This window comes from Hippocampus guttulatus, chromosome 2 (assembly GCF_054856545.1).
Source record: "Hippocampus guttulatus isolate MCC_2025c chromosome 2, RoL_Hgut_1.0, whole genome shotgun sequence".
Taxonomy (NCBI): domain Eukaryota; kingdom Metazoa; phylum Chordata; class Actinopteri; order Syngnathiformes; family Syngnathidae; genus Hippocampus; species Hippocampus guttulatus.
In genome coordinates, this window is record NC_141262.1 from 15566708 (window position 1) to 15578423 (window position 11716).

Consider the following 11716-nt stretch of genomic DNA (forward strand, 5'->3'; position numbering starts at 1 on the left):
CAGCATGTGCAACAAATTCCATGCACTTACTCCGTCACTTAAAGAAATAGAAGTCGTTTGGATTATATTTTCCTTGCATCTCTGCTGAAGAAATAAGTGCTAGGCTTACCGCTGAGACACTTTACTGCGAGTGCATTTCAGGTCATTGCATTCTATTAGTTCGCCACTTGATGACACAAAATTCTACACACTGTAACTTTCATGAAAGAAAGAAAAAAAAATTATAGAAATAATAAATGAAAATGTACTGGAAATTAACCACCGAAAATCAGGCATTACTTTTGAAATGTGGTTCAACAGAATTATTTTTAAAAACAAAGTATTGAAACAGACAAAAATTGTAAATAATTGGACCGGAAGGACATATTCAACCGTGTGTCCTCAAACAACAATCACAGGTGTCTTGAAATTTGTGAGCATTCTGATGGCCGATTGAAAGAATGACAAGTAGTCACTGTGCTGTTTGGTGACAGCAGGGCTTATTTTCCATGGTGTTTAAGTCAGAAAACGTGCACTGCAATACACTTTTTGGGCTGCGTAGATTCTCCCATTCAGCCCAAAAATTGCACAGCAGCGCCACTTTTCCAAGTTTAGCAGAGAATATGGCCCTAAGTCTGTCAGAAATGTGTGAAAGGAATTGACTTGAGTGCAACCCAGAGAATATGCCTCATAGTGTGGAGCATATTTAACATGGACCAGAGGAAGTGAAGAGAGATTTGTTTTAGATTAAAAATCTAATTAGAGATCAGAGTAAAGGTAAAATCTATAAAAAACATTTCTAAGTAGCTTGATGTTCCCCTGACTGCAGTTGCAGATATTATTCAGAAATGTAATACTCGGGAGCGCGTAACGAAAATGACAAAAACAAGGATAATACTAGGGACAATACAAGGACATCTGCACTATTGCACACTTGTACTACAAATACTGCTTCTGGTCACTTTAAAATGGTGCAACGATTTTTTGCACCAACTGCACAACTATTACAGTATTGTATTCTACCATTGATCACTTTAGCTCTGCTTGATACTTTGCACATTGTCTCACAGCTGTCATTGGGTGGTACCACCGCACAACGGTGGTACCTTACATTACAGAATGTCCTTCCATACTTATTTGTCATGTCCTAGTTTATGATGATACTTGTGTAGCCTGTACTATCGGAGACAAATTCCTTGTGTGTTCTACATACTTGGCCAACAAAGATGAGTCTGATTCTGATTCTGATGTAAGATCCATGCGACAGTAGCTAACCTCCCTCTTCATGCCAGCAGGAGGAAAATTGATGAGAAATTTAAGCGATGGATAGTACAAATCGTAACAAAAGATCCCAGAACAACCTCCAAAGAAATTAAAGGTGAACGCCAAGGTAAAGCTATATCAGTGTCAGATCGCACCATCCGTTGTTTGAGCCAAAGTGGACTGCATGGGAGATGACCAAGGAAGACACCACTGTTCTGTGGTTGCTTTGCTGTATATGACCGTGGGTATCTTGAATCTGTGCAGGACACAATGAAATCTCAAGACTATCATGTATTTTAGACAGAAATGTGTCCATTTTCAAAGAGCTTGGTCTCAGTCACAGGTCATGGGTCTTGAAACAGGATAATGACCTAAACACAGCTAAAACCACCCAAGAATGGCTCAGAGCAAGACATTGGGCGATTCTGAAGTGGCCTCCTCTCAGCCCTGATCTAAATCCTTTTGAAAATCTGTGGAAGGTTCTGAATGTCATCTGGAAAAAGCACTCTTCAAACATCAGACAACTGGCGCAGTTTGCTGATGAAGAGCAGGCAAAAATTTCCCCAACCATTAACAAGAAGTCACATCTGCCCTGTTGCAGTGGGTATGGCAAAATTATTTGGGATGAGAGTAATGCTATTGATCTTCTCTCTTGATAAAATGTTGGCTATTATCAGCTTTATAATGTTATTCATAACTGCGTCCGTTTATCTTGTCAAGGCAACAGATTGTTCCTCATCCTTTGAATATTCCACTCCTCAATTTTCCTGACAAACAGCCGGTCAGTCTTACCGGTAAGTTGAAACCCACTCCAACTCCAGCAAAAAAGAGAGAGGCAGGAAAAGTGGAGAGAGCGCTTCAGTGTGGAGGTATGCAGTAGCACTTGATACAGAATCGGTGACAGGAATATTTGGCAATCGGATAAGCTATTTTCGGAAGAATCTGTCAATGTACCTCAAAAGGAATGTCAACAAAAATGATCAGAGAAGCCTTCTGTCAGGCTGCCGCCTGTAAGATTCGATGGGTGTGGATTTTGCAAGTCAACTGCATGGACTTAAGGATTCAGACAGACCACTTGACCAATTCATTCATCATTCAGTTGATGGCCTGTTACCGAAAATACTGACTCTTACTAAGACATTTTGTATGATTCTTTGATTCTCCAATTGCATGACTGTGCCCCAGTCTACAAAGCAAGGTCAATAATCGCATGAATAGAATCCTGATAGCCCTGGCCTAAATTTATATTTAAATTTTATATTCTATATTTATATTTATTTATATACGTTTTGTCTTCTACTTTCTCTCTTTTATAATTTTGCTGTTGTGAATTGGGAATTTCTCCATTGTTAGACAAATAAAGGTTTTCTTATCTTATCTTTAAACCCCATTAAAGACGTTAGATACTGTAGCTAGCTAGCTAGCTAGATAGCTAGCTAGATAGATAGAGTTGGAAGCACAGTAGTATTGCTTCCATTTTCAATTCTTGTTGGTGGAATGGGCACCTGTCCCAATACCTTTTTTCATATAGTTTGCACGGTAGAGCCCATGGAACTCAGTGTTGTGAATTAGGATGATGGTGTCATAATGGTAACCTTGTCTTGGTTGTTGGATGGAGTGCTTGGTAAAACCCAATGCAGAAAGAAGTCAAAAGAGCACCTGCGCACTCATACCATTCCATTAAATGCACAACAAAACTCGGGATTGTTTTCATGATTTGTCACGGCAAGTGGTCTGTACCTCAGTTTTCTGCAGATGATGGAAATGTCAACATTTATTGGGAGTTTTTGTAATGATTTCTACAATGTACTTAGTATGTAATAAAGAAAGAGAGAGACATTTTTACAAGTGCTCTTGAAGGATTTGCAGCATTGGATTATTCCAATTTGCAGGCAAATGATTGGCTTTGCGCATGGTGTGGATTTGACTTCATTCAGGAGACATCAAATTCACTGGGAAAGGCAAATGACGGGGATATGGATGGGTATTGTTTGTTTGACTACAATATGCACCTTTCCCTAAGTCTCATGAACATAATCAAATCCGTCAAGCACAAATCAATTCCTAAAGCCAAAGGCACAAACAGAGAGTCAAACAGTTGGATTAAAACTGGTAGGTGTGATTTGTAGTGTGTTCCGGAGGGAAGGCTGTGACTGGCTGCTGGTATTCGACCGCGGCATGGATTGGTTAGGCTCAGGGTGTGTGTCTGCAGATCACCATGGAGCTCCTCCTAACGAAACACAGCCAGACGTGGATTTTTCTGTTGGGGTACGGATGGTATTGATAAAACATTAGGAGTACTAACACCACAAGTGAGCACTCCTTGTCAAAGAGAAAACACTGTCGATTTGGGCCTGACAAAATATTTGTTATCCATGCCTCTGATATTTGTACATCTGCTGGTTACTCGAATGCATCTGTAATGTTCAACTGGCTTTAGAATGTCTCCCACTTCCGATTGTGCTTCTACTTGCCGATGTGTGTGTGTGTCTAACCCTGCCAAAAAATATGGCCCACACTGAAGCCTGATTACAACAGCCGTGTCATAAATAAATAACTTGATCATTTTAGCATGTCACAGGGCTAAAAATAGAACCTCACGTTGTTAGCTGGGCTGTTAGATGAGCTCTTTGTACAGACGTTTGACTTCCTTCCTGTTCCAACTTCCTCCAAGGATTTAATTCAATCCTATTTAATTATACAGTGTGTATTCAACACAAAAAAGTCAGCGCAAGGCACTTGCCATTTAGAACAGATATTCACACTACCATTTTGTATGCACAGGCATTATGCCGATTTGTTAATGATCACAATATTTTCAATTTTGGGTTACAATGAAAGATACTAAAAGACCATGACATCACAAATGGAGTAATACTTTGTAGAAAACGACAACTCAGGTATAGGAACACCTGAGAGATGACGTAGTGCTACACAGTTTAAATCACAGTCATCGAAATGAGTAGCTAGCTTTTGCAGTTATGACAGTCCCGGACTTTGTACAAGACCTTGGAATGTATGTTGATGATATTTTGGTTCATTACAGACAACAATTCTTCAAGTGTGGTACGAGTACCACGAGTGGCACACGGGCTCCCTCTTGTAGTATGCGAATGAATCACTAAGTTAAACGTTTAAAATGTGCATCATATTACAGTGGTTTCAACTTTTTTCGGAACGATGCATTTGGTATTTACAGTTCAGTTTTATTTAACTTAACAATATGTTTGCATGTTATCCTGAAGAATTGTTTCTTTTCAAGCATTCATTTAGGTAACTTTTTGTGCCATACATTTTATTGAATGCTTCACGCAAATAATTTATCATATTTAAGTGCAGTGTTTATATTAAAACTGCACAAAATGTTACACTGTCTAACAAAAGAATGTTTTTTGGGGGGGGGATTCAATTTACTCATGAAAATTTTGCCTATTTCTTTAATTATTTAAATGTTGGTCAGTGTAGTGAAACTTTGTGGTGTAACTTGCTGTAAAAATTTGGAGAACCACCTATTCTTGACCCCCACCATACTTGTTCCAGCATGTGCTCATGCTGGAACAGAAAAGAGGGTTCTCAATTTTTTCCCCACACAGATAAAAGTATATAACTATTACTTGTGTCTTGTTATGTTGAATCCAATCCAAAGGTGTCGCCCAAATCCGGTGTGGTTCAAAATGATAAAAGCTAAAATTGCAACAGATGTGCGTCCACAGTGCACTTTATGGCAGTAAATGCTACTTCAGATACCCCGGGAATGGGATGGCCTATCTGAACCCTCCACTCACAGGTCACCGCAGTCACAACTGTGAGACATGTCATGATTTGACATCTGATATACTGGCCCCTGGCAACAATCCTCAGCAACAGACACAAAGGTCACCTCAACACAAGCTTGCTGTCCACACGCACACAGACACACACTCATACACACACAGGAGCTCCGCTCTAATCTGTGATGGTGCAGATCTTGCTGGCTATGCTCAAAGAGTCAGAATGCCCTGATCACCAGTCAGCAGGAGTCTGCAGTGGATGGAAGGGAGGGAGAATGACGTTGGGTGGTAGTTTCTACAAGCACACACATATATCCATAGGACGCACGCACACACACGCGCACGCACATTTTCTACCATGCTTCTCATTTGATTATAGGTGACCGGGTTATGGTGGATTGAAGTGTCAATCGGCTCGCGCATGCGCACGCGCAGACACGGTATAGACTCCACACGTGCACGCGCGAGCCCGTCTCCTTTACATCTGTTCCAGTGGCCCTCACAGTGCATGTGCACCTGGAACTTACCGCAGTCCTCGCACAACACTCTCTCCACATCCTTCTTGAGGTCCGGCTCACTGGCGTCCACGGGGGCGTACGACGCCTTGAACACGTAGGGCTCCCCGGTCGGGTCCATGAAAAAGATATATCTGTGGTCCTTCTCCACCGTGGTGCATGGGGGTTCGGAACTAAAGTCCCCGACGGTGACGAGCTGCTCCCTCTCGAGGCCGCCGCTGTTGACGGGCCACACGTCCAGCACTTTGACATTCACACTGTATGGCTCGCGGGAGGAGACGTTCTCCGGGGAGGAGCGCACCTCGCCCTCAATGACCACAGCTGATCGGTACGCCTGGTCCTGGAGGGAGTTGAGACTCGGGGCGTAACAGGCGAACGAGACCCCGATGACCAGCATGGAGAAATGCACTGGATCAAGCCTCATACCGTCACCCTGTGCTGTGGTGCAGTGCTGCTAGGCGGCGGAGGGAGCTGCGAGAGAGAGACGGCTGCGAACAAGCTCCGGCAAGGGAGGCAGGGCAGAGGCAGAGCGGCAGACCTTGTGGAAGTGTCCATGCCATCTGTGTGTGCCGCCGCTTTCCCCATACGGCTGCTGGCCTCGGATGAGAGGCACACACTCAATAACACGCTAACACACACTCTCACTCGCACACGCGCGAAAATCAACACGCGCTCACTTGCACACGCACTCACGCACACACACACACGCACACACACACACACTAGCTTAGGAACCGGAAACGGCCCGTTTCTCCTGCATTCTTAAAAGAAATGTGCCTGCTTGCATTCTCCTCCGCCTCTTCTGCTCTTTCCTAAAAGGCAAAGCAAGACTCGTAAATTAGTCTTCCCTTGACTCCCCGACTGAAACCTCTCCCTCTCTCCTCCCCGCCGCTCTCTCTCTCTCTCTCTCTCCAGCTAATAGGCTAGCATCGCATGGGTGGGCGCATTGCCTCTCCGGGTGGGGAAAAAAGCTTTTGCGCTTACAGCTTGTGCGCTTAAAGGGGGAAAATCAAAATAAATGATAAACACTCCACGCAAGCTCAGGACCTTGATCCACTTCTGGCTTGAGAGGGGGGAAAAAAATGGAGGAAGAAAAATTCTTTGTCCGGTAAATCCGCTATCAAAAGAGAGGACCCCGGGGAAAGACCAGACAGGATGAGATCGCTGTTATCCGGTGAGGCGGTGCAACAGTAGAGCGCACCCTCCAGTCGCGTCCCCTGCGCCCCTCAGCACACGCGTGCGCCTTACATGAGCAAGCATCACCTGCCCGGTCACTGGCGTCGGATCGCCGTTTCCTGCGCAAATACCCTTGAATCCAAAACACCGCCGATTCACGTGTAACCTGCCTGGTCGATCCTCTCCTCCTCGAGCCTGGTTGCAGTAGGAATCACACAGTGCACACACACACAATAGCTCGTTGCCAAGCCTCTTGTATTGGTGACCAGTGTGGTTCTCGATGCTCCCTGCTACACACTGCGGTTGCGATGAGTAACACTGCGAAATGCTTTCAATGGGGTCCTGGGCTTCTCAATGCGATGTGCAGAGAGAGACACCGCAGCAGCTGAGACTCAATTTTGGCATTTTTGCGTGAAGTTACATGTTGCAACCACAACTCAAGATCAAGCAAAATAAAATAACGTTCACTCACAACAAAACATTTTGTGCCATATATTCAGGATGAATACGGTGGCCACTGTTGTCCTGAAGTCAGAAAACCTCTCCATGCCCACCCGGAGAGAGATGAATATATGCTGTCACACAGGAGACATGATAAGGACATTGAAGGAAAGGTTGTGTCATGAGTGTTACCAAACATAACACCCTGCTTTGTCTGATCACCATCAAGAGGTTCACATCAGAACAGGATGCTTGTCTAGGGGTCTGAACGGGCTTGACAGGTTCAGGCTACACAACTGTAGCCTGATTTTGAGCCAACAGACATCGTGTCTTGAAGCTGATTTGGAGGTGTTTTAATGCGTCGTAGCCTGTGCAGTGTGACATCCTCAGCTATTGGGCATAAGGTGTCTTGGACACATCACAACCACAACGACACACGTCTGGCATGTCAGAGTTTTTATTCGTCTTGCCGCAGAGTGTGACATGTCCTGCATTGTCCTTCAATCAGTTCTTTGGCATTGACCAATAGGAAGACAGGGCACTCTTACTTATGATGAAAGACTGGACATGGCGCACACAATCATAATGTGGTGTACAGTATTTAAAAAAGGACTTCAACAAAAGAGGAATGTTGCAAATTTTAACAATATTTTGCTCTGTTTGCAAACTGCAAAGCTAGTAGCTGATTAGCAAGCATAGTGTCATGAAAATTTGCTACCTTTTTGGAAATTAGACAAACTATACCGCCTTTTTTTTTTTTTTGCTTTTTCTGAACATAAAAACAACACATATGCACAAATGCCTCTGCCCACTAGACTTTGTTGACTTGGAGAGCTGCTTTTCCCACCTCTCCGACAGATCTGCGTCAATGGACTCAATCTTGACGGAAGTACGCAATGATTGGACCGCGTCTGGTCCGTGACGAAATTGTAGTGTGACGTCTTGCCCGGTCCAAGACACAGAACTATATTTATCTGGAAGTCTGACAGTGCAACTATCATGAACAACAAAAAAGTAGAGTAGTTTGAGGAAGCCATTTGGAAATCAATTGGGTTGAAGGTCTGTGTGCCCTCCTTAAAATCAAATGAATAAAACACTTTCAGGATTGGGTGTTACCATTCCTCCTAAATGCTACTAAATCTCAATTAATTAAATGAGAGTCACATTACTGGGATTGCTGCTCCAATTGCAGGAATCAGTTCAGTGACCCAAGCCCCCCTCTGCTTTCCACCCAACTGTCTGCTCATTCATGAATCATTCTTCTTCATCCATGTAGTCTGTAATACAGTCCATGCAAACCTGCTTTTTGCATCCGCATCAATATGATGTCACTTTCCCAGTACTGTATATATTTTGTATTTTCAGAGCATTCTCCAAGATAATTAAAGGTAAAAGGTGAATACTCAAATACTGTATGCCCATAGGTGCAAATGTGAGTGTGAATGGTCGTTTATTTACACATGCCACAAAGGTTTAGGGTTAAGAGTTATGGTTAGAGTGAGGGTTTAGCGCAAGAGGTTTGGCGGATAGGGTAAACACAACCCCCAACCCCAACCCCAATCCCAATCCCTAACCCTAAACCAAACCCTAAATCCTAACCTGAACCACCTAACCCTAAACCTAACCAAGAACCCTAACCCCTAACCTTAAACACAAACCCTAACCCCAAACCCAATCCCAATCGCTAACCCTTACACTAAACCAAACCCTAAATCCTAACCTGAACCACCTAAACCTAAACCTAACCCAGAACCCTAACCCCTAACCCTAAACACAACCCCTAATCCCAACCCCAATCCCTAACCCTAAACCGAACCCTAAATCCCAAACTGAACCACCTAACCCTAACACTAACCCGAACCCCGAACCCTAATCCCAGCCAATACACTAACCATAAACCCAAACCCCTAACCCCAACGCTAATCCCAACCCTAACCTTAACCTAACACTAAACTAAACCCTAATATCTAATCCCTAACCCCGGAACCCTAACACTGACTCCTTACCCTAACCTAACCCTAATCCCTAACCCTACCCCTATCTTCTACCCCTATCCCTAACCCCTAACCCTAACCCTTACTCTTATCCTAAACCTAACCTACCCCTAACCTAACCCTAATCCCTAACCCTAACCCCTATCTTCTACCCCTATCCCTAACCCCTAACCCCTAACCCTAACCCTTACTCTTACCCTAAACCTAACCTACCCCTAACCCTAAACATAACCCGAACCCTAACCCCTAACCCTAACTCCCTAACCCTAACCCTAACACTAACCTAACACTAACCTTAACCCTAACCCCTAGCCCCTAGCCCCTAACCACTAACCCCTAACCCTAACCCTAACCCTAACCCTTACTCTTACCCTAAACCTAACCTACCCCTAACCCTAAACATAACCCGAACCCTAACCCCTAACCCTGACCCTAACCCTTACCCTAAACCTAACCTACTCCTAACCCTAAACTTAACCCTAACCCCTAACCCTAACTCACTAACCCTAATCTAACACTAACCTTAACCCTAACCCCCAAACCCTAACCCCTACCTCTAGCCCCTAACCCTAACAATAACCCTAACCTAACCCTAAATTTAACCCTAACCCTAACACTAAACCACTAACACTAACCCTAACCCCAACCTTAACCCTATCCCCTAATGCCTAACCCTAAACCCAAACCCCTAACCCCAACCCCAACTCTATTCCCAACCCTAACCTAACACTAGACTAAACCCTAATATCTAATCCTAACGCCGGAACCCTAACACTAACTCCTAACCCTAACCTAATCCTAATCCCTAACCCTAACCCCTATCTTCTACCCCTATCCCTAACCCTTAACCCCTAACCCTAACCCTAACCTTTACTCTTACCCTAAACCTAACCTACCCCTAACCCTAAACATAACCCGAACACTAACCCCTAACCCTAACTCCCTAATTCTAACCTTAACCCTAACCCCTAGCCCCTAACCCCTAACCCCTAACCCTTACCCCAAACCTAACCTACTCCTAACCTGCTCCTAACCCTAAACTTATACCTAACCCCTAACCCTAACTCCCTAACCTAACACTAACCTTAACCTTAACCCCTGATCCCTAACCCATAACCCTAACTCTAACCCTAACCCAAACCTTAACCCTAACCCCATTTGAATTTAACCTGTCATTTGAATTTTGGTTGTGTGAATCAGAAATGGGGTTGGATATATTAGTATGTTCTTCTTACCTCTCCTTTTGTGGCATAATTGGATTTATTTATTTTATTTTGCATCTTGCTCTTTTTTGTTGGTATTATATGAAACAATTATGTAACTTTTTATCTCCTCAGTGTTCCACTGTGAAATGCCATTGCTGGAAATGGATGAATAAATACAATTGATTTAGGTTCGGTCAGATTGCTAGTATCTTATGCCTTTATTGTCATTTACAGTGGTTTGAATTGCAACATACACTCCCCTCCAAAACAACTGGTTTTGGCATCAAAAGATGAAGCAGCATTTCAGCTTTCATTTCGAGGTATTTCCATCTGCGTATGATATACAGTAGATCTTATAAAAGCATTACTGATCATTTAAAAAAATTGCTGAGTAAGATTGTTGAAACAGATATTTAGTGGTAATAACTACATCAAGGCTCTGACCCAGTGAGATCACCAAACTTGAATATTCATCTTCTGCTAAGAGACTTCACTGGAGCCTTTTTATGTTGGTATTTGTTTTGGGCGGTGTTTCCTTTAACTCAGGGGAGTAAAACTCATTTCACATTGTGGGCATATGTAGATGTCAAGTGGGCCATTAAAATTATACCATACTCTGCTATAAATAACCAAAATAGCATGTTTTTCCTTTGTTTTGGTCTAAAGGACCACAAGGACATTAGGAAAATGTTGAAATTCATATGTTTTACAAAACATTTCATGAAGCACCTTAGATTTCTTTAGACAAATGTGCAATTTACTTTTGTCGTTCACATGTAGGCATCGCAACTGATCCCACTGATTGGACTAAGGCACAAAACTCAAAACAAGTAATTGATGTTGAAAAATATAGTAATGCACTTTAAGATTAAACAAGATTTATCAAGAAAGGAATTTTTTACCATTCACACATGTGCACACAAAATCTAAATTTAATCCCTGCCTACACCAAACTAAGGAGAGTGCTATTAAATGTGTAAAGAAAAAAATATTCACATGTCCTTGAAAGCGTCTGCTGTGTTGGGTCTGTCTCGATGACAAACTGAGACTGCTGTTGTTTTCTTCTCTGATCAAAACAATGTGTCCCCTAGCGGACACTCCATGAATTGCACCTTATTACAAATATTCATTCCGTGTCTTTATGCATTTTTTTTCACTTTTAAATTATCATGCGGGCCTGATCGAACCTATTTGGGGCTGGTTCCGGCCCGCGGGTCGTATGTTTGACACCATGCTTTAACTCAAACAAAAGTCATGCGTTACACGGTTTTGGTCTGGCTTGACTTGGCCAAAACCTTCCTCGAGTTGACCTGACAAACTTATTTGTCTGTTTCATGGCATTGTCTGGTCGCAATCAGTTTTGTTGAGTTGTT

At 43.1% G+C, this 11716-nt stretch overlaps 1 protein-coding gene across 2 annotated transcripts in view; it reads right to left on the reverse strand.

Moving 5' to 3' along the window:
• LOC147208641 (pro-neuregulin-2, membrane-bound isoform-like) overlaps positions 1-6974 on the reverse strand; it is a 46326-nt gene extending 39352 nt beyond the window's left edge. For both annotated transcript variants that reach the window (XM_086138617.1, XM_086138608.1), the window contains exon 1: positions 5540-6974. In XM_086138617.1, the coding sequence (XP_085994743.1) occupies positions 5540-5951 (412 nt within the window). In that variant the 5' untranslated portion in view covers positions 5952-6974. The remainder of the gene's footprint in view (positions 1-5539) is intronic.
• Positions 6975-11716: the final 4742 nt, after the last annotated feature.